Source organism: Typha latifolia, chromosome 5 (assembly GCF_019914945.1).
Source record: "Typha latifolia isolate L0001 chromosome 5, TyphaL0001v2, whole genome shotgun sequence".
NCBI classification, from domain to species: Eukaryota; Viridiplantae; Streptophyta; class Magnoliopsida; order Poales; family Typhaceae; genus Typha; species Typha latifolia.
In genome coordinates this window covers 2,152,282-2,179,400 of record NC_133090.1, presented here as the reverse complement: position 1 = coordinate 2,179,400, position 27,119 = coordinate 2,152,282, and the positions used below count along the sequence as shown (strand labels likewise).

The 27,119-nt window shown below is 37.4% G+C and overlaps 4 protein-coding genes across 6 annotated transcripts; 1 reads left to right on the top strand and 3 right to left on the bottom strand.

Moving 5' to 3' along the window:
• Positions 1-698: 698 nt before the first annotated feature.
• On the top strand, positions 699-7,022 carry LOC140788956 (AT-hook motif nuclear-localized protein 11-like). Its single transcript, XM_073138505.1, has 5 exons — positions 699-1,822; positions 2,800-2,867; positions 4,153-4,284; positions 5,341-5,502; positions 6,488-7,022. Exons 1-5 carry the CDS (start codon positions 1,369-1,371, stop codon positions 6,710-6,712), a joined length of 1,041 nt encoding a protein of 346 aa, XP_072994606.1. The 5' UTR covers positions 699-1,368; the 3' UTR covers positions 6,713-7,022.
• A 564-nt stretch (positions 7,023-7,586) lies between these two features.
• On the bottom strand, positions 7,587-12,999 carry LOC140788094 (multiple C2 domain and transmembrane region protein 7-like). Its single transcript, XM_073137209.1, has 2 exons — positions 12,765-12,999; positions 7,587-10,860 (listed from the first exon to the last, which is right to left on the bottom strand). Exon 2 carries the CDS (start codon positions 10,818-10,820, stop codon positions 7,830-7,832), a length of 2,991 nt encoding a protein of 996 aa, XP_072993310.1. The 5' UTR covers positions 10,821-10,860; positions 12,765-12,999; the 3' UTR covers positions 7,587-7,829.
• Positions 13,000-15,240: 2,241 nt separating this feature from the next.
• On the bottom strand, positions 15,241-18,130 carry LOC140789236 (tubulin beta-2 chain). The gene is made up of 3 exons (XM_073138844.1): positions 17,651-18,130; positions 16,241-16,510; positions 15,241-16,146 (listed from the first exon to the last, which is right to left on the bottom strand). Exons 1-3 carry the CDS (start codon positions 18,042-18,044, stop codon positions 15,467-15,469), a joined length of 1,344 nt encoding a protein of 447 aa, XP_072994945.1. The 5' UTR covers positions 18,045-18,130; the 3' UTR covers positions 15,241-15,466.
• A 943-nt stretch (positions 18,131-19,073) lies between these two features.
• LOC140789891 (probable LRR receptor-like serine/threonine-protein kinase At1g63430) lies at positions 19,074-24,293 on the bottom strand. 3 transcript variants are annotated; one of them, XM_073139783.1, is made up of 13 exons: positions 23,915-24,293; positions 23,683-23,821; positions 23,450-23,521; positions 23,231-23,374; positions 22,979-23,128; positions 22,408-22,524; positions 22,264-22,334; positions 21,802-22,035; positions 21,497-21,702; positions 21,292-21,424; positions 21,040-21,197; positions 19,898-20,113; positions 19,074-19,547 (listed from the first exon to the last, which is right to left on the bottom strand). In XM_073139783.1, exons 4-13 carry the CDS (start codon positions 23,323-23,325, stop codon positions 19,299-19,301), a joined length of 1,629 nt encoding a protein of 542 aa, XP_072995884.1. In that variant the 5' UTR covers positions 23,326-23,374; positions 23,450-23,521; positions 23,683-23,821; positions 23,915-24,293; the 3' UTR covers positions 19,074-19,298. The 3 variants fall into 3 exon arrangements, with proteins under 3 accessions (XP_072995884.1, XP_072995883.1, XP_072995885.1); XM_073139782.1 differs by having other exon boundaries at positions 23,959-24,293; XM_073139784.1 differs by lacking the exon at positions 23,915-24,293 and having other exon boundaries at positions 23,728-23,812.
• Between the last annotated feature and the right edge of the window lie 2,826 nt (positions 24,294-27,119).

The following is a 27,119-nucleotide window of genomic DNA, read 5'->3' as shown; positions in this document are numbered from 1 at the left end:
GTCAAAAGAATAAGTTTGGAAGAGGGGTAGTTTTGTCAAAAACTCTCATAATAGCACCTGGAATAGAATGAAGAGTTTTCTATTACTCCTACATGGTGGGACTCCTAAATTATCAATATTTGTTTCAATATATTATCCTCAAATTGTATGAGAGCTATATTCAAGAGATTACTACATAAGCACGAACTCACGAGCCTAATCACTAAATCTGTTAAATATAGGGTGTCATTTATAAAATTTTATTAATTATAGAGAAAAATTAAACTCTTTAAAAATAAATCAGAGCACAGATTTCCAGCATAACAGAACTAAATCAAGCTTCCAAATATATTAAAATCGCATCTAAATACCAAATTAAAAAAAAATAAATCTAGAAATATTCTTAAATTTTACCCAAAAAATAATAACTTAACACATCATATTAGGAAAAAGAGATAAAAATAATTTATAAAATATAAAACTGTTATTGTAAATATAAGAAATATTTTTATTTTTCGTCCTATCTTGACAAGTGCTGTTTAAGTTAAACTTAACTTGGCTTGGATATTAATTTTTTTTTTAAACAAAGTGAAGGTGGGGAGAGAGGAACTCATTTGTAATATAGTCACAATATAGGGTGTTTTCTTGTAAATTTTTCTAAATTTTATCCACTATTTGTTATTTATTATCCTCTATTGCTTTCTCTCGTATATCACGCCGCACTCGTTCTGCTTCACCTACTGGTGCTTCTCTCTCCCCCCCCCCCCCCCTCTCTCGCGTCGATCGCATCTATCGAGAAGGTTTAGCCGTGCCTCCCGTTCGCCATCCTCCTCCATTCTCTTCTTGAGCTCCGAGAGATTCAAGGCATTGCGTAAAGGCGAAAACTTTTTTTACAACCCTCTGCGTCACGGCACCGTTCCAGCTCTGCGACTTATTGTTCTCCTTCCATTCGAAATCCAGGGTTTTTTTTTTTTTTTGTTGCGAAACCCTAAGCTTATTTCCTTGATTTCTTGCGGAAGGCTCTTTTTTCCGGTTCTCATTTTTGTTTTGTGCGAGTATTCTTGCTAGTGTGTCTATTTAGGGTTTATTTGGGGGCGAAGATAGGAGATTCGGTGTCTGCACGTGAAAATATCTGTTTTTTAGTCCTTGAACTCCGTGTTCTTTGGGGTTCACATTGCTAAAGATCATAGATTTGACGTAAAAAGACCGTCTTTTTTGAAATTTTCCATTTTAAGCTCTTGATTCTACTCCATTTCCTTGTATTTGTTATTTTTATAACCCTAGAGCTTAAATTGTGACGAAAGGGGCCATATTTTTTCAAATTTTCCATATTAGAGCTTCAGTTTTCTTTCTAGTCCTTTTAGTAGCTGTAAACTCTTTACCCCATGAATGGATGGGAGGGAAGGGATAGTAACCTCGGGGTCCGATCTTTCTTCGTATTATATCCAGCACAGAGGAGCAGGTGGGTCTGTTGCTGGATTACAGGCCGGGATACATGGAGTTCATTCAGGTATTCATCATGTGCCTAATCCAAGCTCAAGCTTTACCATTCAAACTCCACATTTTGGAGGAGGGTCGATAGGATCCGTGTTTCAAATGGAGTCCCAGCATAACATCAATGCTGGAGGGCTGGTTGGAATTAATCAGGAAGAGCCTGTTAAGAGAAAGAGGGGGAGGCCTCGCAAGTATCGGCCGGATGGAACCATGCTTTCACCATTGTCATTGACTCCTCCAGTGTCAGGTTCGGGCTTGGTTTCTGGGGCTGCATCATTGTCTCCATCGCATAAACGGGGTAGAGGGCGGCCTCCTGGAACAGGGAGAAAGCAGCAATTGGCTTCACTTGGTGAGCTACCACACTCTTATGTTTTGAATTGCTTGGAGACAGAATTCTCTTTTTATCAACTTCAGATGTTATGTCTAGTTGAAATCTTATAATTTGCCTCTCTTCAGAATAATGATGCTATACAATGTTTCTAAATATCTAGCTTGATCTGGCTCCTGATCTATTGATAGATGGAGAATCCAATTCGTGGCAATTTAGGAATTTTAACAGGCATAATATCTCCATGTACAGAACAAGTGCCTAAAAGTGTGAAGGACTTACTTTTTTGGGAGCACTTCAGTTTCAGCTCTCTGGCATGATGAAATTGCAAAGTTGATATGCCCTGTGTATGTTTATTCTTAGCATTAGGGACTTCATGGAGCTTTGTCCTTAGGTCTACTGAAGGTACTGGACCAAGACAGGCTATTAGGTTATTTATCCCCCTGACAATTGACATGCTATATCAGGTCAGTGAAACCGATATTTCTTTTGTCTGTCTCCGAAGGAGCTGTCAATGACATATTTTAGATTCTTTTTAGCGACACCATATACCCTGTCTAGGGCATGTCAGAGCTGAACATTTTATATCCTCTGTTTTCTACCTCAGCTTGTCTTCTTTTACAATAATGAGGACATTGACAAACTGATAACGATGAATAAATAGTTTACTTAAGCTTGTTCAGCTATATCTGATAATACTACCTAGGCTTTGAACCTCTTTTCCTCTTGATCCATATATTTGATGGCATCATCAATTGGCATGATGATTTGAGATTTTTTTACACATCAATAATAGTTTGAATATTATGTACATGTTTTAATGTTGATTAATTGTTTCCTCTGGATCCATTTGTGAAATTTTTGTCACTACATATGTCATTGTTATGCATACTTGCTTCTAAATATAGATGCATACGATGGTAATTTCCTTTCAATCCTAATGGCTTACTTATGAGAATATATAAACATGTAACACCATATGGCTGATTTTTTATTAGGGGAATGGGTTGCTGGCTCAGCTGGAATGGGATTTACTCCACATATTATCACTGTTCCACCGAGAGAGGTAAGACATGCCTAATAATTTATATGAGATCAAAAGGTGATAGCTTATATTTAGTTGTACTGCATTATGCTGGCACTTGTTTTCTCTGATATTCCAATGGGAGCTCATAATTGTTACATTAGTGTATCTCATAGGGTCTTTTGGACCTAAAAGGATATGTCTAGGTACAGATAAGAAAATGAGGAACATTATTGGTATATATAGCGCAGGAGGTGGTATAAAAATGTAGTAGTCCTCTCACTTTTGGTTTCCATGAGCTTTTTTGGCTTCTCCATTTTGTCTCTATTTCTCTTCTACTCCTCTTTTTGTCTTCCCCTAATACTATTCTTCCATGATTGTGTTTGTTATTCTGCCTATATTTTCCAAAAAGTTTGAGAAAATGGTGATAGATATTATTATAGGAGCTAAGGTAGAGGAGGTTATGTGTAACCTAGAAGTGCGTCTCACTGAGTTTGGATTGTACAGTATATGTGCTTACCTAGTGTTCACATTGCATGGTAACCTGCTCGTCTCAAGGCGCCTTAAGAAAAAGACCCTCACACAGCTGACTCATTGCTCTTGCATATTTACATTCTTATATGTCAGCTTAGCCCATCAAAATCTTATCTCTGACCTGAATTATCCACTGTTGGATGCTATAAAAGTAGGATTTTGCTTAAAGTATGGACCTGCTTGTGTGTTCCTTATTTACTAACATTGTCAACTTTGAAATCTAACCGGTCTTGGTCCATTTCTATTATTTGTGTAGTGGTCCATTATTTTCTGCTTGAAGTTGAATAGTGCAATAGTTTATAGCACGAAGAAAGATTATATTACTGCGCAGCCCTTTACTGCACTCGGGCTGCTTTGAGTTGTTATGTATCATTGTGAGCCGGAATATTCAATGATAACAGTTTCTTAGACCTGCCTTTGCAAGAAGTGTAGAAGTTACATGGCCTAACTAATTTTAAACATGTTAGCTACTATAAGTCTTGGTTGTTTTGGAGATGTAAGGAGGGGATTTGCAAGCTCTGTTGGTTGGATTCTTTTCTTTTCTTGGAAGATGGTAGATGGGTTCGTTCATTTATTGTTCTTCTTTTCTTTTCCCCTGCATACAACTTCATTCAATATTATGACACTTTGTTTTATTCTTACAAAAGAATATTCTGAATATTTTGGATTTTAGGTATTCAGATATTCACAATTAGTTATTGTATTGCCCTGACCCTTACACTTGATGGATCTTTTCAGTCGGTTAGCCACAATGGTAATATACTAATATTTGTGTTTCCTTGTTCTTGCGCAGGATATTGCAGCCAGGATAATGTCCTTCTCACAACAGGGCCCAAGGGCTGTCTGTATCCTGTCAGCATATGGGGCCGTCTCCACAGTGGCTCTCCATCAATCTTCAACATCTGGTGGCATAGTTACTTATGAGGTAGTATCAAATAGGTCCTTAATTTCTTGGTGGCATAGTTGAGGATCATCTGGTGGATTGTTACTTGCTGTTATCTTTCTTATCTCATAGAATCCATGTAAAATGTTGTTAAAATTCTTGACAACTTGAAGAGTATATGTTATCTCATTATAGTTTAATATGTTAATTAACTTACTCCTAACATTTATATATAACACAAGGTTCCAAAAATCGGTATCGGGATCGGGATCGGCCGTCCAGAAAAACGATACGTATCGGTCATATCGGCCGCCTGTATCGGATCGGACTATTTTAATTAAATAAAATTCTAAATATTATTAAAAATGTTGAGAAATTTCTAAAAAAATTAGAAAAAATTATAAGAAATAATAATTGCTCACATATAAGGCGTAAAAAATAAAAATTTCTCTTCCTCCCTCTCTTCTTTTCTATCATGTTGCCTGCAGCAGGCTGCTGTAGGTCGAAACCAGCTATAGCCGATCTCGATCCGTTTCGGCCAATCCCACTCGGGATCGGCCGAAACTAGAATCCTTGATATAACCATGGAGATTGACCTCCTGTTTGAACAATGCCATCATCCTCAATAGGAACAAAACAGATATGATACTTGCTTCAATTTCTTCATCGAATTTGGTTTCAAGAGAGTATCATCTTACCATGTTTGTTACACGATAGATTGTTCATAATGTTGTACATATTATCTGTAGGCTCTTTATTTAAACATTTGATTCTGTAACTTTTTTCTTCTCTGCTTCAGTATTAGATACTCTGTAGTAGGACTACTGTTCTTCCTTTTAGCCTGTAGGGCCTATATCTGGGAGTTATGGAGCTGCATGGTCAGCTTTAATGCTCTGGCGAACCCAATTGATTGCCACTGTGATGAAGGCCTATTTGTTAGATGCGTACAATGCACGTAAAGGATTTAACTTTTGTGCAGGATTCAGAAACGTTAATTAGTTCAATAAACCTAGCTGATGGCTGTGAAGGTTGAACAAGCGTTGACATTAGAAAGTGGAGTAGCACATCACTGATGCTCTTCTGTCATTGGTGCTGCAGGGTCATTTTGAAATCCTATGCTTGTCTGGCTCTTATCTGTTGACTGACAGTGGCAGCTCACGTACCCGAAGCGGAGGTCTAAGTATATCCCTCTCCGGTTCTGATGGTCGTGTTATTGGAGGTGGCGTTGGTGGGGTACTAATTGCCGCCAGCACTGTCCAGGTAATTGATTTTCAACTTTGCTAAGCTCTGAATACTGAGTGCGCTGACCTGTAGTCTTTATTATCAACTAGAATTTTCTATATTTGGTTCTGCATGAACATTATCTAGTAGCATCTCCTAACACATTCCTTTCTTGCATATATTTCTTTGATGCGAGTTTCAATCTAGTGCTCAGGGCACTGCATCTAGTATAATGTTTGGGCAGTAGTTGTGCTATGAGCACATCACTCTTATAGTGTCTTGTACTGTTGTACATCAACGTCGAAGTATCAATGGGAGGGACCATTTTATAGCGTTTCATTGGTTCCTTTATATGATTTTCTTCTCTAAAGGAACTTTCGGTTTCATTGGTTTTCTAAACAATTATGGTGGATAATTTTAACCATTGGTAATTCTTGTAGATGTCATGCCAGGGACCTCCCTTCCTAATTTGCTTTAGCCAGGATTTTAGTATGTTGTATGTTACATTATGAATTGGTCATGAAGTTTTCTGTCCTTTGAGCCTTTGACATTTAGGATGCGCTAGCCTGCTTCATATTGATGGGGCAAAAGCTTGCTGATGGTTGTGTTCGAGCCCCTTTAATCTGTGTTACTTCCACATTTTGTGTTGTGCCTGTTGGTAGGTTATTGAAAAGAACCACCATCAGCTATCATCTATTCTTTTCCTAGTTAAGGTTTTGATCCTCCTTGCCCTTGGATGTAAAGCGCCTTTTAAAACCTCCTACTATATGTTGTTCAATTGACTCATAAAGTCATCTCTCTTTCTCTGGAACACCTTTTAAAATCCTCCTATTTCTGCAAACATGCATCAGCTGTTCAAGTGCACTCTGAAACTGTGCCTAATAGTGATGACTAAGTTAACTGGCAGTTCTGTAGCTCTGTTGCTGTTGCAACTCAAGAGGTTGCTGCCCTTTGAATACCTCATGTGATTTTCCTTTCCTTGTACAGCTCTTTAATGGTTCAAGCTTATGGTTATTGTGCCCAGGTGATAGTGGGTAGCTTTATTTACGGAGGAACAAAAATGAAGAACAAGCATAAGAATGGCGAAGAATCAGGTGTTCATTCTGACCTTTTCAGAAAGCAAGACACTCAGATCAATCCTGCACCAGATCAAGATCTAGCCCCTTCTTCAGTCAGTGGAGGATGGCCTGGTTCGACACAAATTGACTCAAGATCTTCCAACATCGATATAAACTTGACTCGAGGTTAAATGTTGCCATGATAGAGTTGGCAGTGTGAATATGCTCTTAGAGAGAAGGGTGACTTTGGTTAGCTTACAACCATTACTGTCATTAATTTGCACGACATTTTTGTACCAGCACATGTGACTGAAAGAAGATGGTCATCAGATCCCTTTGCTTTCTTTTCTTTCTTTATTTTTCATTCTATTATCAATGTCCCTGAAGTCAGCAGGAGTATCAGTAAAGGATAATGGTGGTTACTTGCCTTATGGAACATTTCTTTGTTTTCTTGACAACTCTTCTAGATCTTATAAATTTGAAACAATACTACCCTTGTGATTTTTCCTCTTGGTAGTATGGTGCCTCCTGATGTGCACCATTTACTAGTTATTGTATAGTTTAGTTGTGTTGTTAACTTGTTATGGGTTTTTGAAGTAGGAAATAGCTGCATCTTTATTTGCAAGTAGCACATTCTTACTTGTTACGGGTTTTCCATGGCTGTCTTTTCCCATCACCAGGGTCAAAGCTGCAAGACTAATGCCTGAGATGACAATGAGGGAAGCAACGACCTAATTCTGTTTTGAGATTTGTTCCAAATCTCTGATCTGAGTGCTCAGATCGAATAATACTCTGGTTGCTGTTTAGATGAATTATCTAAATAGTTCGCTCCTTTAGGAATACAGCTAAGCAAAACTCCTTATAGTTTTGAATTACTTAATTATTGAAGCTAGTATTTGAGAAGGAATAAAGCGATTAAGAAGAAAGCTTACAGTTCAAAGATTTATATGCTGAAGACCTATTGAATAGAAGAAGAAATGATCAAGGTCAGAGTGAACTAATGAAGAACATCATACTATGCTTTGACATGCCCAATAAATGAGTTTTCGTCCATTTTCTCGCTGCTGAGACATTGAATTCAATTTCAACATATAGAAATATCAATACAGAAGCTAGAAAGATTGATATATTCCAGACTGACTGATGCCAATGCTGATTGTTTACTCCTAGTCTTATACCTATTAGAAGACAAACTCCTATCACCAACAAATCGACACAAGTTTCATGAGAACAACAAATTACGAAGTTTATTACAAACAACAAACTACTAAATAAAGGGAACAGTTACCACAATCAAACCACCGTTCTTTAGAGCATACTATCTGTTTTTGCTGGCAGCCGCCGGAAGTAGTTTATCAGAACTGAAGGCATCCTGTACCGGAATCTTGGGTGCCTCATGGTGTAAAACCCGGCGAGTGCCGCCAGAACCTGGAACGGCGTCACATACAGCACGATTGCTGCTATCAGACAGAACAACACAAATATCGTCGTGGCCCGTGGATCCCTCCAGCTCACAAGAGCTTGGATCCTTTCTCCTTGTGTTGCTATATCACCCACCACTGTTTGCATCCTGCCTGCAACACTCCTCAATCTATCATACCTTGCCCTTATCAGCTCCGCACTCCTACTCGAAGGGAATGTGTCAAACTCCTCATCAAGCTCATCTGGATGCACAGCTTCTGCATGGGAGATCTTTATATTCATGTGCGGAGGATAGTGAGGGCGAAACCGATAGTTCCAAATACCTATAAGGGACATATACAGGAATACTGTTGGAAGTATCAGCTCAGGGAAGCACACAAGCATGGTGAATAGAACATGCACCAGGACAGTTGTGATAGGATTCCTCCATGCGCAGACATTTCCGAACCACTTGCCAGCTGCAAACAAGCCCGAGAAGACGGACATTAGTCTGAAAAAGTTTGCTTTGCTGCGGCGCATGCTCCACAGGTGAAAATCTACATCAGACAAGTATTCGACGACTTCCTTCCGCAGCGGTGGCTCCATTCGGCTCAAACGAGCAGCGACAATCTGCACGGCTTGAACACGGAGCATATCAAACTGTATCATGGTTAACGGGCGTATGTAATGCATCTTGGGCAGCAGAGGCCTTGTGTATGTGTACATCATGTTGACCAGTGATGTTGATGAGAACCTTATAGCGAGGTGAAGTTCACCCATCTTCTTGACACCTGAATTCTGTAGAACTATGAGTGGGTAAGAGTGTGTGTACACTCTTCCAGTTTCAAGTGTGGAGAGACGAATGCGAACTTTGCCTATCTTGGCATCTTTCTTGCCATTTGCATCCTTTTCACCAATCTGGCAATTGTCAAAAACTCCGATGGTCAGGACAGTAGCTGGATCGTAGACTTCCCATGTGTACTGCTCATTGTATCTTGGGCATAGGCTGTTGATGATTGTACGAGTACGTACCCACTTCTTACCATACTTGGCAACACAGTAGGTATCAGATGTACCCTTTCCATCTCTTGTTTTCATAGGATGAAGCCCGGCAGCATTAAGGATACCAAGCTCAAGCAAACCAATTGATGGCTTCCATAACTGCTTTGCCGCTGGTCTAAGGTCACTGCTGTAGTGCGTAGATTCGTCGAGCACATGATATCCTCCATCCAGGCAGATGCGTACATGAATACGGCTGGAGAATTTGTCTTTCTTTAACTGATCCACATCAACTGCAACTGGTTTCTCGAGATTATACCATCGGCTGTGGATAATATGGTCGTCAGCTCGCTTTTCAATACTTCCAAGTGGAATAGTAACACGACCGATCACCTCGTCTTTATTAGGCCCTACACGGTCTTCGGCAGAAAGAATGAGGTGATCCTCGAATGGCTCAGCAGCCACGAACATGAGATCGTCGTTCCAGACAGGGTTGAGTGTTCGAGCCTGAACTGTTTTTGTTCTCAGGCACTGGTTTCCTATCTGCACTTTGACATGCACATCTGGGAAGCGAGTCTTGTCAGATGCTATGATATCTTGTGCTTCGATGATGTTGACACGTACATACCACAGTCTTGGTGCATGGTAGACTTTAGACCGGATATGCATGCTCATTGCAGAGGCATCAACACTCATCGCACTATCTGAATGCACTGCATCTGGGAAAGCTTCATCAGCCTGGGTGCCAATCCAGATTGCAAGCATTAACTCACCCTTTGCTTTCTCGCCTTTCTTGTCCTCAAGACGGTACCACTCTGGAGCCAATGGACTATCAGGTGGCACACGCATTGGCACATCGTTCAAATCAAAGCGTATGAGCCCAACGAGATCATCCTTTGCCAGACTTTTGTCTCTGATCACAACTTCAAGGACTGATGCCTGCATCCGTTCTCTGGAGAAAGCAAAAACTTCATGCCATTCTGGGTTCTGCTTCTTCTCAAAGTGCTTAGTGGTTCCCTTATAATTACCAACTTTCACTTCAACAAATGGATTTATGCTTCCAGTGATATCCATGGCTGGTAAATCTCGTGCCTTAGCCACACGGACGTAAAGGTAGTGCATTTGCTCCACGAGATCATATGTACTAGTACGTTTCTCTGCACCAATTACCCTGCCATTAACAATCTGACCGCCACCAAGGAATGGCCTTGTTTCTTTGAGTGCATAATCCAGTGGTTGCTGCGAGGATGCTGATGAGTACATCCTTACCATCTTAGGCGGCTCAGATTTCATCTCATCAGTCGAATATTTCACTGGTTGCTCACTAACTCCAGATGCAGTATGGTGCTGATGATGGACATCTTTTGGTATACTGTGGAAGGTATGTCTTGATTCAGGATTAGACTTTGGGATTTCGGATGGCATTTGATGCACTTGACTTGGAGGAGGATTATTTGGAAAAGGATCAATAGCTGGAAGAGGATTGGAAGGTTTAACTGAAGGGTCATCAGTAAGAAATACTTTCAGGCCAAGCTCTCCTTTCGCATGTGAAAGAATTGCACGTCTTTCTAGTGGATAATGCATGGCAGCAGCATCAGAAAAGGGGACGAAAGAGGTTCCTGCAAGGCGGACCTTGCCAAGAAAGGACTTGGAGTGTGTGGTTTTGTTCATGTTGTACACATGGGCTTCAACAGCAAGGTTGGGAAGATAGGCAGGATCAGATACATTGAAGTAGAAGCGCTCATTCCAGACTGGGTTAAGGTCTTTTTCCTTGGCAGTGGTGCGGAACTTTTGCCCATCAAAATGAACCTCAACAAAAGTACTAGCAGAATCCTGCCCATCCTTGGGCAGGAGGTCATGCGCACTGATAACTTCGACACCTACCTTATAACTGCTCATCTCTGCTAAACACAAATGCTCCTTGGATAAGGAGTTCTACCTATAGGAAAGAGTTAGATTTGGCATTAGCTGAATTATTTAATTTATGAACAAAGATCGCAGTTTTTAAAGAGTGCCAACATAGACCATCATCTACAAATGCGAAAACTTGCATCAGAACATGATAAGAAGGACAATAAAGCTCATTATGAAGCTTGAGATAGAACTACAAGTTTATATAGAAATATTCAACTCAAAACAAATCTTAAACAATGTAAAACCCTAAAGTAGAAAAAACTTACAGTCTGATAATTTAGAACAGAACGACCATCGTAATTGAAAAAAACATAGATCCGTAATAGAAAAAAATACCCAATGCACATTGGAGTGAGAATATTCTCGTGAGTCTTTGAATAGAATTATATGAACAATGAAAGTCCTAAGTTCTTAGGGGACCAGGTTGTTATCTGGTATATGCGAAAGGACTAAGATAAGTTTACTTTGTAAGAAGTTTCCATAGGATTTCTATTAATACTTTTTTTCCTATTTTGCCAGGTTTGCAATGTGATGTATCTTACATACACATCCTCCTGTCTAATCTTGATCAGTGCAACAGAGAAAGGCATCCCTTGACCAAGAAAGGGGTATTAGATTTCTTAATCTGTACAAGGATATGCATCTCTGAGTCAGACGTCGTGTGTTTAACTGAGGAAGTTATTTCTTCAAAATGAAAACATGATGTAAATTAGAATGACTATATAAGTCAGAAGAGTTTGCACCAAAGATCGCAATAAATACCAGAATGAGTACCCTCAACAATGACCTCTGATACCTACACTTTGATAAATACCTCTATCTTGTGAGACAAGGAGTTCTCACAAATGAATACTATCATAGATATTTCAAAAGTAGAGCAATACAAATGGAAAGCCTAATGAGGTAAATAACTCATAAGAAACAGAAACAAAGAATCCATGGAAGGCCAGGGAAAAAGTGACTACAAGATTCCTCATACAGACTATAGGTGTAAAAGCAAAAGATTTAGTTAGCGACTATTTGGCTAATATGTAGTTGTTATACGACATCACTCTTGCCTACAAAAAAGAAAGATCTATAGCACTATAACAATTATTTTTGAAATTATAGGTGTTTATTATTTGTTCCACCAAATAAGCTTTAGTTTTTTCATCTTCAAAGTGTTGGATGCTTGAAATTCACAAACTTAGAAGGGTGTTACAATCTATCAATAGGCATCTAACTACCGACCAACTTGATATTGCGAGACAAGGTCATTTTTTCTTTGTGATGTACAATCAAGTAGAAGCCCCTAGCCGGAGGATAGAATATGTTTCACATAGTAAGTTAAAGAGTATAAAACATGTTTGCCAGAAAATTTTCATATAATCAAGCGTTGAAGCTAACGCATACCTGAAGGTAAAGAGAAGAAAAAAGACTCCCGCTGAGATATAGTAGCAGAGTTAAGTATAAGATTTATAACTTTTACATCTCCGGAAACTTTATGCAGAGAGATAGGAAGTATCAAACTGTCAAAAATATGAAGGGGATTTAAGTTTGTATGTCTTCCTAACCGGAGTAGCACAATTGATCTTCTCCTACTATAATGATGTTTATATACTAAGAGAACAAGGTCAGGGTACGAGAAACCACTCCAAATTCAACTAAATAAACAACAATTGCTACAAATAAATCAGAGAACAGAAAGAAGGCACCAAGATCCATCCACTAGAAGTTCCAGGTAAAGATGGGAAAAACGAAATTCTGTACTAGATCACGAGCTCATCCATCTACATAAGCAATATAAATCCACCGGATCCAAGCCTCATTGCACAAGAAGAGATCAAATCCATCCGCAACCCCAATAAACCAAGGAAACGCCAAATAAATCGGATCATTCAAGAAGTAGAATCTAAAACGACAACCGAATCAAAATGCGAGTTTCCTCACCTCAGGATCGTAAAACCTCCTTCACAGCTTCTAATTGGAGTGCGGATCTCAATCCTCGGTCAACCTATCGATCTTTACCTTCAAATGAAAGCGCTCGAGAAGTGAAGCGGGAGAGGAACCATCATAAACCTTTAAAAATGAGAGCTTGCAGTGGAAATCTTAATGACCATTGAGTTTTCTTCTTCTATTCTACTCTTCTCTTTTACTTCGTCTCCGCCTTCCTCGTCTTCGTGTTACTTGTACTAACAGCAACTATATATATATATATATATTTTTTTTTTTCATATATACACCTAAACGATGTCATATTTACAATTAGGGCATTATTAAATTTTTTTCATACTCCACCTTTTCGACCAAAACTTATAGAAATAATTATTCTATTTATATTTTTATATAATATAGGAGGTAAATTGAAACAAAGTCAACTAACGCATTCTTATCTTTTATTGTCAGATGACTTAAAAACTAAAAAGATACCGTAATTTTTTTTGAATAAAAAAGAGGAGGGAATGAGCACATAAACGAAGGGCGACGTGGATTGGGTACGACGAAATGGAATTAAAGTAATAAATTAAGAAAAGGAATAAGGGCAATTTGGTAAATAAAGCAGAAGGAGACTCGGTTGACTGCCGCACTCGTCGCCGAATCCAACGGGGAGGAAGCAACTCTGAGACCGACTTCTTGGTCCAGCGTGCCGAGAAGTACAAAGAATAAAGAAAAGAAGTCTGAGGGTCCTTGGATCAATGGCCAGTCAATATTATTCCATTGCTTTGGAAAAATATTTTTAAAAGTAATTTGGATCTGGTGGATAAGGAGAGTCTTCAAAGATACAATAGAATTAGTGGGGTGGTTTAGTGATTGAGATCTATGATCTCGTGATTAGATGTGTCATAAGTTAGATTTTCTTGCGTAAATATTAGGATTGATATTTATTTAGTGCTTTTATTAGATGTTATATGGGTATGATTTAAATTTATTATGATTTGTTTTTAAGGGTGATTTGCTTTATGGTTCAACTTAGATATTGGGGGTATTAATTTCTTTGTCTAAGTTATGATTAGTCTATGAAATCACTATCTATCAAAGAAAAAAAAAAGAAAGGGAGATGTTGAAAATTAAAAAAAAAATTGATAAATGCTTAGTCTTTGATAAATATTATAAGCACAACATCTCCTTTTTGGCGTTTTGGTTGTACAATTAGTGGAGAGATTTATAAATAATTAGTAATAATAATGTGATATTAAAAGAGCAAAATATGCAAATAACATGGCAGCTTGTACCAATCGACATTATTAATCCATTAAGAGGTGTCACAGTATAAATGCTTAATTATATTTTTGACTCTCTGAACTATGACTTACATTATTTGGACACTTCTAATAAAAGGATTAACAAAATTAGTAGGCAAAAGTATCCATTCTCATCCCTCTCCATATAATTTTGTTTATGGTTGAAGGCAATTTTTGCTAACAAAAATGACTATCTTCTTAAACTTTATTCTGCATTAATATGCGGCTAAGCCCTTTTAAAAGTTTTAACTGAACTACAAGTCTACAACTATACAAATATAAATAACTTAAATAATTTTATTTTTAAAAATATTCAGATAGAAAGTTTAGAATGAAGTATTGATAAAAATATATTTATGAAGAAAAAGTAATTTTTGTTCAAACTTTCTAGATAAAAATATATGGATATCAATAACTTGGTTGAAAGTTTAAGAAAAGCCCGTGTGCTCAATAATATGGGTATGGACTAGACAGGGTTAGAAGTCAGTACAGTACTAGGCTGAGATAGAATGGGCCAAACCTAAGTCTGAGTACAACCCACTGGTCCATGAGTACCCCTAGTTCAGGGGTCAGTGATAAAAAAATTCATAGGGTACAATATTTTGTCCAAATATAAGAGTTAAAAAGTATTTACCCAAGTTTTCTTTCTTCTCTGTTTGATCTTCTTTCCCACTCTTCCTATATCTCTGTTTAAAATAAAAATAAAAATAAAAACAAGACAAACAAAATTAGGAGACCCTAAAACAGTGAGAGATCACACGCTTCACTCCACCGGCAAAGATTTCAACAATACATTCAGAATTAGTGATACACTATACTATCAAAGAAAAACTTGATCCTGGTGGAGATTAAGCAAACCATTGTGGACAATATTTTCGTGCTAGGAAAGTTTAAAAGCATTCCTTCTGCATATCATCACTTTTAATTAATTGTAAGAAAGATAATATACCTATCCTAGCATCCAGGAATATACCACAATGATTAGCAAATATAACAGTCAGAGATGAAAAGAACACCGTATGTACAACATCTAGCGAGATAGTTGAGCAAATCAAATTTCCAAATCTTCCAGCTAAAAGAACTACAAAGCATTCTTCCAGTTGATACATCATCATCATCCAATATCAGCATTGAATACTTTCAAATTATCCTCCACAAGTAGCACCAAAAATAATGAAGAGTGATTGAAGCTATCAAGCCTCACAAAGGTAAACATTACATACCATCACCAAATTCAAATGTTTACATAACAGAACTGCAGTTCATTGTCAAGATAAACTACGCACAAACTAAAAAGAAATGCAATTGGATATTGCTTGTGCAGGTAACAAAGGACTGCTATTGCTAAGCTAGTCAGACTTCAGAAATTCAAAATACAAAACTAAACATGATCCTTCAATAGAAAGTTCTTCAAGCCTCCTCATAGTCACCTTCCTCTTCATCCTCATACTCACCTTCCTCATCAGCTGTTGCGTCCTGATACTGCTGGTACTCTGAAACAAGATCATTCATGTTGCTCTCTGCCTCTGTAAACTCCATTTCATCCATCCCTTCTCCAGTGTACCAATGCAAGAAAGCTTTCCTCCTGAACATGGCTGTGAACTGTTCACTGACACGGCGGAACATCTCCTGGATTGAGGTCGAGTTGCCAATGAATGTCGATGCCATCTTCAGCCCTGTCGGAGGGATGTCACAGACAGTGGACTTGACGTTGTTGGGGATCCACTCGACAAAGTAGGATGAATTCTTGTTCTGCACATTGATCATTTGCTCATCAACCTCCTTGGTGCTCATCTTACCACGGAACATTGCAGATGCAGTGAGGTAGCGGCCATGACGAGGATCTGCGGCACACATCATGTTTTTGGCATCCCACATTTGTTGGGTGAGTTCAGGTACAGTGAGGGCTCGATACTGCTGTGACCCACGGGATGTGAGGGGGGCAAATCCGACCATGAAAAAGTGGAGACGAGGGAAAGGGATAAGGTTCACTGCAAGCTTCCTGAGGTCAGAGTTCAGCTGACCAGGGAACCGCAAGCAGCAAGTAACTCCACTCATGGTAGCTGATATAAGGTGGTTGAGATCACCAACTGCCATTCAGCAAAATAAACATTAGTAGCTGCTCAGAGACAATGCTGATTGAAAATGAAGTAAACTAAAGAAGAATTAAGGGGAGATACTTACAGCTTGGAGTGGTGAGCTTAAGCGTACGGAAGCATATATCATACAAGGCTTCATTATCCAGCACCATGCACTCATCAGCATTTTCGACCAGCTGGTGAACTGAGAGTGTAGCATTGTAAGGTTCAACAACTGTGTCTGACACCTTTGGTGACGGAAAGACAGAAAATGTGAGCATCATGCGATCTGGGTATTCTTCCCGTATCTTTGATATGAGCAATGTGCCCATGCCTGAACCAGTTCCACCTCCAAGTGAATGGCACACCTGGAAACCTGGAAGACGCAAAATAGAAAGAAACATCAGTAACAAATTAATACAATTAAGTTTCTAGAATTTATGCTCAGTATGTTCATCAGAAAAGCTTATAGCAACAAAAGTGCAACTAATATATGGCAGCAGGGAAGTCAAAATAATCAAGCAGCTTAAACTCCGCTCATGAATGTGATCCAAGATGATCACTCAACTCAGGCTCAAAATTTTTTCGATCTGAGCTATTGATCAGATGTCATCTTGGCCAACCTTGGCTCAATAAGGCTCGAATATTAGTGTAGATGTACTAACTGTCAGGATATTCAGCTAAAGTTTAATCAACTATAACTCTGACAAAAAATACAAGGACTCCTTCCTTCCCAGCAACCTTTTCCCCATTTCAGCAGAGACCCACGATATCTTGCGCGGAACATTCTTCTTACCATTGTTTTTAGCGCTTCCGACACCATCGCCGGCATCAAGTTTACTCTCAATAACAGCACTCCCCTTAACCAATCTCCCTCTACCTCAGTTGCTCCCTTCATCACAGCTTTTCTCTAATATTAAACCCCATTGCCACTATCTCAGGGCTGCCTCTGTCTCCTTCCTCCCTCTCTGTGCCGGAGAAGAAGCCAATTGTGGAGGAAAAGGAGCTCGAGCTCGGCTCGACTCGAATTAAGCTTGCCTTGAAAAACGAGCCAAGCTAGATCGATTAAAATTGTTTACAACCCTAATGTCAGACATGAAAACGATCAAACGACAGGAAGGAAACTACACATTACATTAGTAACGTGTAAGTACTCTGATATCATATTAAATGGCCCTAGATAGAATTAGTGTAGATGAAGTACAAATTTGTTGAACTTTCTGCAGTCACATTTGTAAGCTCACAAACATCAAAATTAGAAGATTATCCATTCACTATTATATTTTTGCAGAAGTGAAAGAATCTACAAGAATAATGTCAGATTACTGGATTTCAAATTGGAAAAAATTAAAAAATGCACACAGAAAGAACACAATTTTCCCAGTTTTAAACGAAGTTTGAAACTTTACCATAAATAAAAGGCAAACGTCAAAATTATCAGTAGGCACCCAAAAACAAAAACAAAAAAACGAAACAGAAACGAACACTTCCAACCCAAAATGAATAGAAGTCTCACCCTGCAAGCAATCACAGTTCTCGGCCTCCTTCCTGACGACATCGAGGACGGCATCGATGAGCTCGGCGCCCTCGGTGTAGTGCCCCTTGGCCCAGTTATTACCGGCGCCGGATTGGCCGAAGACGAAGTTGTCAGGGCGAAAGATCTGGCCATATGGGCCAGATCGGACGCTGTCCATCGTCCCGGGCTCCAGATCCATCAGCACGGCGCGGGGAACGAACCGGCCGCAACTCGCCTCGGTATAGTAGACGTTGATCCGCTCGAGCTGGAGCTCCGAGTCGCCGCCATAGCGGCCGGTCGCATCGATCCCGTGCTCGGCGCAGACCACCTCCCAGAACTTCGCGCCGATCTGGTTGCCGCATTGGCCGCCCTGGATGTGGAGGATCTCTCGCATCTCGAAGCTAGCCGGACGGCGACGACACTAGGGCGGGGGAGCGAGTCTAGATCTGGGAGAGAAGAACAAGAGTGTTATAGCGGAACAAGTAAAGAGGATATATTGTTATTATATAAAAGGCGGGGCAGAAGGAGCTAACAGTCATCCCACGCCGTTTGTTGAGTGATTGAGGTTTCTGGACGGCGCCGAGGGGTTTGAGTAACGGGCGTTTGGTATTTTGGGGGGAGTTTTGAATTTTGAAATCATTTTAATTGAGATGGGTCCACTGGAAGCTGTTAAATTCCCTCGAACTCGTGCTAGGCACGTGGAGAGTGCGGTGTTTCGGTGGACCATGCTTTAGCTCAGGGATGTGGCACGTGATCGACTCCATTTCTCGTTACTTGGTACATGGAAAATTGACAGATCGGACAAAGTTAGCCATGTTTGATTGCCAGACATATAAATATAAATATATATATATATATTATATATATATAATCTCATTATTTTTAGAAAATTTTGCATATAACACACTATATCATAATAAAATTGTGATTTTTATATTATATTTTTACTAACGAATATGTATAAAAAATATTCGATTGTTAAATCTGTTAGTAAACTTAACTAAACCTCTGAATTTAATTAACCATACTAATAAAATTATAAAAATATTCTCAATCAAATCATACTAAAGGTATTTTAATTATTTTAAAAATAAAATATTTTTATTTAATAGAATCTACAATGTTAGTTCAAATTTAACACAGATTATTTTCTATATATATTTTACTAAATTATAATGCTCAACTTATAAATAATAATATATAAGGTGTAGACTATAATTTCATAAAAAGCAAGATATAAAATTTCTTTTATTTTAAAATATATGTCAACTATGTAATGTCTATCTTCATAATGACGCACATAAACTGGGACTCAAATCCAGGGGATAATCTGAATCCAATTACACCAATACGCATTATGAATACAAGAAACTCTAATAAATACTTTGAAACACCAATTCGTTCAAACAACCAGCGTAAGCTATTTGAGTGTCCAAAGCCCAATTATATTGGAACGCAGAAGAAATGACATTAATATGAACATGCCACACAATCCCTTAGTTATGCGATGTCTGCACCTCCACAACTTCTGTGCAAGCAACTTTTGTACAGCCAACAAGATTAAAAGGAAAGGGAAACCAAAAAAAAAGTTCAAGAAAGTCAAACTAGTTATTTGTAGGTATATCTGGTGAATTTACAGTGTCAACAATTACGACGAAAGGGCTAGCTCTTCTGCCCAGGCCAACGGCGACCCCTTAAGAAGGGCAGCTGTTGACAAATCGATTCCATCCTCTAGAACAGCGGCAATGATTTGCATTGATGGCCTCTTGGAATGGTCAGGCTCGAGGCAGAGGCTCGCGGCGCGGCATATAACAGCTAGGTCGTCCTCTTTGACATTTTCGAGTTCAGGGTCCACTAGCTTGCTCATCCCATCCGGATGCTGAAGATATTCCATAGCCTGCAACAGGTAGAAGGAAGATGGTCCAAGAAAAAGATCATTCACCAATGCATTTTAAAGAAAATTTTGAAGTCAATACAGTTTTCCAGAATCTCCAAGAATTTCAGTTATAGAATTATTTCTACACTGTTAAGTAGAGATCTTGTTGCAGAAAGATTGATGTTCGCAATACTAACAAAAGCTACTGGGTTAATTAAAATCCTACAATATTACGACATGCAGAAATAAGTCGTTCTGATATGGATCTACTTTTGTCCATTATGTTAGTTTCAGCCAATTAGTTAACCAGATGCATCATTTCTTTCCTGAGAGATGTATGATTCAAATGGCAGAAGGAGATGATTGCTTACCCATTCGACCAGATTCCCTCTATCTTTGCAATATGGAGGCCTTCCACTGATTATTTCCAGTAAAATCACTCCAAAAGAAAACGTGTTCCTTTGGATATCTGAATGACTATGCTGTAAAGAATCCATGTAACTATGGAAAGAACCTCCATTTGCAATGTAACCAGAGGTCTTTGCAGGTTTTGATAATATCATCTTCCAGCTTTCGAAATCAACCAACTGCAAAGGAAAAATTAGTTAGTTTCTCTCAAAAAGAAAAAAATGTAAGTAAGCAAGAAAGATCAAACCTCATAAGGACAAGAATTAAAAACTCGCTTGGGGCGAGAACAGCACATGGCTTGTATACAGTGTGCTCAGACACTAGATGACAATGTAAAGAAGAGAATCAAGTACGATGTACATGCATCTCTTTCTGAAATTAAGATTTCAACATAGAACCAAAGATATTTGTAATATGGGTGAGGAGAATAAGGATAAATGTGGTGCTAGTGGAAAAAGAGAAACTTTAGGAGATATAGGACAGCAACATGTACAACTAAAATTATAACTTGTCATAATAAATTTCAATTATTTGGTTTTGCTTTAGTGGGACTATAAATCGATATGATAAAACCTTTTGATTGCTTGCCAGAATATACAATGTGTTTAGAAGATTCAAGAGGAGTACATATATTAATAGTTAATTATCTACAAAGAATAAGAGACATTTTAAGTTTTAACATACATACAGTTGCTCAAGTAGAAATGAATTAAACAATTAACAGTCATGCCTCCACCATAGGATTACAGACTATTCTGTGGACTTTGAAGAATTTTGACATCACTAAGTAGCTTAAGAAGTTCTTCCGATTGTTGTTGTTGTTGGTCAACAACATATGTAGAAACAGAGGGCAGCATTGCCAACACAAGATGTTAGGTAGAAAAGTCAGCACTTTCCAGCGGAAGGCAATCAGCAAGTCAATCTATTGACAGGGTATGTAGTCATCCATACTTATGAAGCTATAATTAGGACCAATAGGAACATATATTCGCACCACAGTGTGAATGCTGATTCAGGAAACTAGCACTCCTACTGTTATAGCAATCATTGGTGAAACTTACTTGAAGAATGAAAATGGTAGATTCTAAATTTTATAAGATAATACCTTTGGAGTGAAATCTTCAGCAATATATACTGCATTTGAATTCAGTTCAGCTATTGTGAATGGGGGTTGCAACTCTGTATGTAAGTACCTCAGCCCTCGAGCAATACCTATAGCTATTTTCATGCGTCTGAGCCAGGATAACTGGGATCCCTCACCATCTAAAAATAAAAAATTAATAGTATCTGAGATTCAAACCTGTGTGACAGTATCCAATCATAATAAGGAAATATCAGACTGGAAACTTTGACTTACAATGAAGGTGCTCATACAAAGTTCCATTAGATGCATATTCAAAGATCAACATCCTTGTGAATGTCTCCTTTTCTTTGCAATAACCAAGCAACTTGGCTACATTTTCATGATTTAACCTCGCCATATCAGCCACCTGCAAGCACACAGTCTCATATACTTTCTATAGAACGCCTTTTGACTAAAATCATCATGATAAACAAATTACTTTGGTCTGAAAGAAGAACTCGAGGTAGCTCGTCCACAGGTCCCGTGGAATGCATAGTGATATGACAGCAATTTCAGGGCCATCTTTCATAGTTCCTTTATAGACTATACTATCAGGAGATGACCCAATTATGTTACTAAAATCTTCACAAGCTACTTCAAGTTCTTTCCTACTTAGCCGTACCATATTTTTAAGCTTGTCACCATCTGTTGGCAGCACAAATTTACAGGGTTCATTATTATTAATGCCATGAGGCCATTAAATTTGATAAATAAATATAGCAAAAAAGATAATCTTAGAACTACCAATAGATATTTCTCTCTGATTGTGCCCATTCATATTTCTCTTCCAAGGGATTTTTGCAATGGGCTCTATTTTGCAACTTTTGGCAGTGGTAGCAGCAGCAGTGATTATAAAAACAAGAACAACAACTCCTGTAGTGATTTCTAGAATTAGAAGCCATTCTGGTTGATGTAGATTTTGGTTTTTATGCCATTCATTAGGTGGTGTATCTGTCCCCTTGCCTACTTGCCGGGTCCCTGCAGAACCACCGAAATCACAATGCAATAAGAGATGCCATTAGAGATTGTTTCACACCACACTAAAGGAAATGAAAGTAATAGATAAAATCAGTTACAATGCAATATCTAGATGCAAAATTAAAGATGAATAAGGTAATAAAACTCAAAAGGATCTCTTTGAAGGATGACTAGTAGTGATGCAAGGGGTGCAGTGTTCATTTAATGTGATAAAAGTTCTGAAGGTACCATTACAAAGTTGAGAAGAACGCTGCAAGACAGAATATTCATCTTTAAAGCAGTTCCCTTGAAAGCTTGACCTGTAAATAGAATGAAGGAAGCTAATGAACTTTAGAATATATATAAGATGCACCTGTTATGCAAGTCATTTACCTTGGAAGATATTTTAGGCAAGCTGGTATTTTCCCAACTAAAAAATTATAGGAGAAATCTCCTACTCTCAACAGAGGCAACTGGCAAAAGCCCACGCCACTATTTTGTGATGCAGACCTATGTCAATGTCAAACAAAGATCAAATTCACTGACCAAAAGTAAAGATCAAATTCACTTTAATGCAACAAAACAACATCAAAAATGATATCCAAGAGTTGATACTTGAGACAATTACCCCTGCTATTCTTTAAAAAAACATCATCGTTGTAAGAAGAAAAGGAGGCATATATTTAAATAATAATCATTGTTAAAGCATTTCTGAAGAACATATATTGGGGCTATAATCACAGTTTCAGGTTGAGTTCTTGGAACCACTAAATGTCACGAGGAAGAGTACCTCAGGCCTCTCACATCTACTATTGCCTCTCAGTGTTAAGAAAAACAGCTAGACCTGCTCTTTTGGAGGCAGGAAATTAGATCATTGTTTTCAGGATTAAGAATATCATGGCTCTAGCAAGAGCTAAACAAGATATTTTTTATCTCAAAAAGATATATAGATAAAATCACTTACGTGCCACTTGTGATAGGAGCAAAACTTGCATTGCTGCTGCCTGGGATTGGACCATTAAGTTTGTTCCTGTCCAACCGTAGCTCGATGAGGTTCCCAAGCTTACCCACCTCAGATGGTATATTACCAGTCAACCCATTGAAGCGAAGATTTCTATTGGAAAAAAAGTGGAATGAGATGAACTCAGAAAACCAAATAAGCACCCAACCCAAAGAAAGCAGCAATTAAGTAACTCTAGAAATATCCACTTCCTACATTTTGGTTATGCTGCTTAATTCGCCAAGCTCAGAAGGAATAGGACCTGTAAGCCGATTCGCGCTCAAATCCAAAATAGTAAGATTCTTCAGCATACCAATTTGTTTAGGGATTGTCCCAAGAAGCAAATTTTTATCCAAATAACTGCGGCACAACCATGTGTCAACCATACTCACAAATCTCAAGCATTCATTAGAACATAGCATCAAATATACATACAGCTCTTGCAAGGAACTCAGCTGTCCAATTTCTGGCGCAAGAAATCCTTTCAACGAAGAGCTAGAAAGATTTCTACACAATCCAAATCCGACTTCCAAATTTTAGATTACAATCATACTCTATATCAGTGTGAGCATAACATCTAAAAATAAAAATAAAAACGAGCAGCTAAAAGTAGCAATCAAATCTATCAAAATTATCCAGGCGACCTGGGACTAAAGAGCATTTCTTACAAAGATATCACCCGATCCCGAGAAGCAGAGCAGATCACACCATACCAGCTGCAAGGATTCGCATCTCGGGTACTCCAATCAGACAGAATTGAGAGAGGGTCTTCAAAAATAGCTAGCTTGACCGCCGCGAGCGCCGAAACTGCTAAAATCCAAGCAACCCAAATTACAAACCGACTTCAAGAACCCGAAAAAAAAAGAAAAAAAAAAGCAAGTAAACAATTGGCCCACATACAAAAGCTTCAACAGAGTGGAGCATCCACAAGAGGAACAACGTACCCTCATCAGTTAAAAAGGACTGAGATGGCACGGCAAGGAGAAGAAGCAGTGGAAACCCAAGTAATCTCTTTATATCCATAACCAAAGGAAGAAAGAAATAAAAAAACTAAGAAGAGATCAAGGAAGTGGAGGAGACGGGGAGGAAGAAGGATGACCCAAGAGAGGAAAGCTTGATGGGGAGACGAGGAACCACATGGGTGATGGAGTTGGAGTTGGTGGGCAAGGAGTGTGGAGTGGTAGAAAGAGGAAGACCAAAGCGAGAGCTCTGGCTTTAAATTTATATATGCTGGAACGAGAGTGAGGAATGCTTTTATAATATTTAGTCTCACACTCTCATAGTCTCTCTGAGTCTCGTATATAGATATAGTAAATGGAAGGGGACGGAAGGGACGGTGGAGCACCGTCTTCTTTTTCTTCTTCTTCTTCTATTTTCTTTTCTTTTGAATTAAATACATTTAAATCCTATGTACTTTGTACTACGACGGTTCTTTTCCAAAATTGGTACCCACCGTCCTTCGAGTTTTTTTTTTTTTTTTTCTTTGGACCAAACTTACTAGTTATTGTTACTATCTTTATATTTTATTTATCTAAACAAATTAACCCCATACTTAATACTAGCTCCGAGTAAAATACTGATAAGTTAATATTTTATTTTTAAATAAAAATATTAAAAAGTTTATTTTTCAGAAAACGCTTGCATTTTATGTTCAGAAAACGCTATGAGTTGAGTATTTTATCTTAAAGAACTTCAAAAAATATTAAAGTAAAATTTAAATAAAATACCATCTTTTTTTTATGAGCCAAAGTTACGACTATCTTTATCTATCTTATTTAGTATTTTTAATAATAAAATATTTAACTTTTCAGTATTTTATGTATGTCATTTTTTCTAGTAAATCGCTGAATATGTTCAGCATTTTTTCTTTCAATAAAAATATTAATCAGATTAGCGTTTTACTTTGGGCTGAATAAAACGCTTAATAGTTTAGCGTTTTATTTAGAGCTACAGTGAAATATATTAAGCTTGAAATATAAACAATTTCGATAAACAAAATTAAAATAGGGTCTAGTTTGGTCAAAAACTACCTTCTAGTTTCAAAACTATTTATTAAATTATTATAATTTTTTCCCAGTAAATAATTATGTGAATTTTTATAAGTAAATCGCTTTCATTGAAAACTATTTATAAAGTCTGCTCAACTAGAATACTACTTCTAGTATAATAAAATAATTTTGTAAAAATTGAAGGCATATTATATATATGGTTGACTAGAAAGTGATTTACTAAATTGATGCAGTGTTTATGTACTATAACAAATAGAGTACTTTTAAATTAATAATAGTAGATTGATGAAAAACTCAAAACAAACTAGAAAAGTAGAGAAATCATTGATTTTGATTGAAAATTTTAACATTCCCAGCTTAATTAAATGTTCAAGAGGATTATTGATTAAAAAAAGGGTCAATTTCTTCCAAAGCATAGGAGTAAAATGTTATATTTATAGCTTATATGAATATTAACATTAGTTAAGTCTAAGATATTTAAAGAATTTTACCATAATAAAGAATGTATTCTTGAGAAAAATCCAGCTTTAACTCAACAATCGATCTCTTTTCCTTAAATATGAACTTAAAAAAATATTTTTTTATCTAAATTATATATGAAAAGTAAACGTGTGTAGGGCTATTTTTGAAGCAAACATGATTATGGCTAGATGATAGCATGGGAATTATATAACATTCTAATATTTGGATTAGTCCAAAATTTTAAGTTTAACACATTAAATACATAATTATGAACCAATTATTGCACGTAAACCTATTATAGCTTATTTTAGTTACATGAAAGCATTAGCTAGTGAACAAATAGGAAGGGTTTGGAATTAGTTATACAAATGTGTTTTTAGTTTTAAAATTGACATATAAAGAACAAACTTCAATAGATTGGCTAATTAGACAACATAGAGAAAAGAGCCAAATTTAACAAATAATAGATAGTTAAACCTACCTTAGTCATCTAGGCGTTTAATTTGAGACTAAGCTCTGAACTCGATTAGTTAGTCTTAATTTTTTGAAAAGTAAATTTAATTAGATATGAAAAGTACAAAATAGTGTTTGATTATTGAACCGGTCGAAAGGTCCCTAAATCAATTCACAGGAGAATTCTAAACTCAAAGCAAACAAGGCCCTAGGGTGTACCTCCTATGCATATTAAAATATTGATCACAAGCATTAGATAGTCTAGATCGTGCTCAATCTAATTTATATTCATTTTTAGATATGATCGAGAACATTTGATGTATGTGATTGATACGCTTATGCACATCTAAGGCATATACTAGTCGAAATAAATCCCTAGCTCCTTAGTCACATATATATATATACAAATAGAGTATGTTCTTTGGTTTAATAAGATGAGCTATTTTACATGGATGATATTCAAATGATAAATAACTAATAATTTTATGTGTACTTGGGATATGGTTTTAATTTTTTTTTTATCTTCGATAGTAACAAAGCATTTTGTAACCCTATTAATCTATAAAATCATATCCTTCTTACAAAAATTAATTTAATTTTTTTATCAATAATTTAATATTTTTAGGAGATCGAAGAGTGAGACTAGCCATCCTCGATAAATGGGTTAGACAAGCGATCCAACTCTCCTACAAAAACGAAGCAGAGTAATCTACCGACTCAGAATTTAAACTTACGATCTCTTAGTTTAAAAGATGAACTCCAATTATTTACACTAGTGGTTGGGCTATTTCAATCAATCAAATAACTCAAAGTGGATTTGAAGTCCTTAATGAAAGATGTCCTGCGAGACCATGTCTTAGGTACAAATAAATTGAATGAATTGGTGGGTGATTGCATTAAAATTTCTTAATTTGCAAGACTACCAACCTAACACCACAGAATGGGGTCTCATTGCCATTTACTAGTAAAGCATTACAAGCTAACTATCTTTCCTCTCCCAAGTAGTATTCGTGGCATAGCCTTGTAGTGGGGAATTCCTCCTCCTTTTTGGAATGCTTAATAATGGTGAGGTGGGTGCATGTGATGTGAGCATAGTCCCCAGAGCTCTTATGTTGCTTTTGTACTCCAATATTGATTGCTATACGAATAAAAATCCTTTTAAATCTGAGTATATAATAATA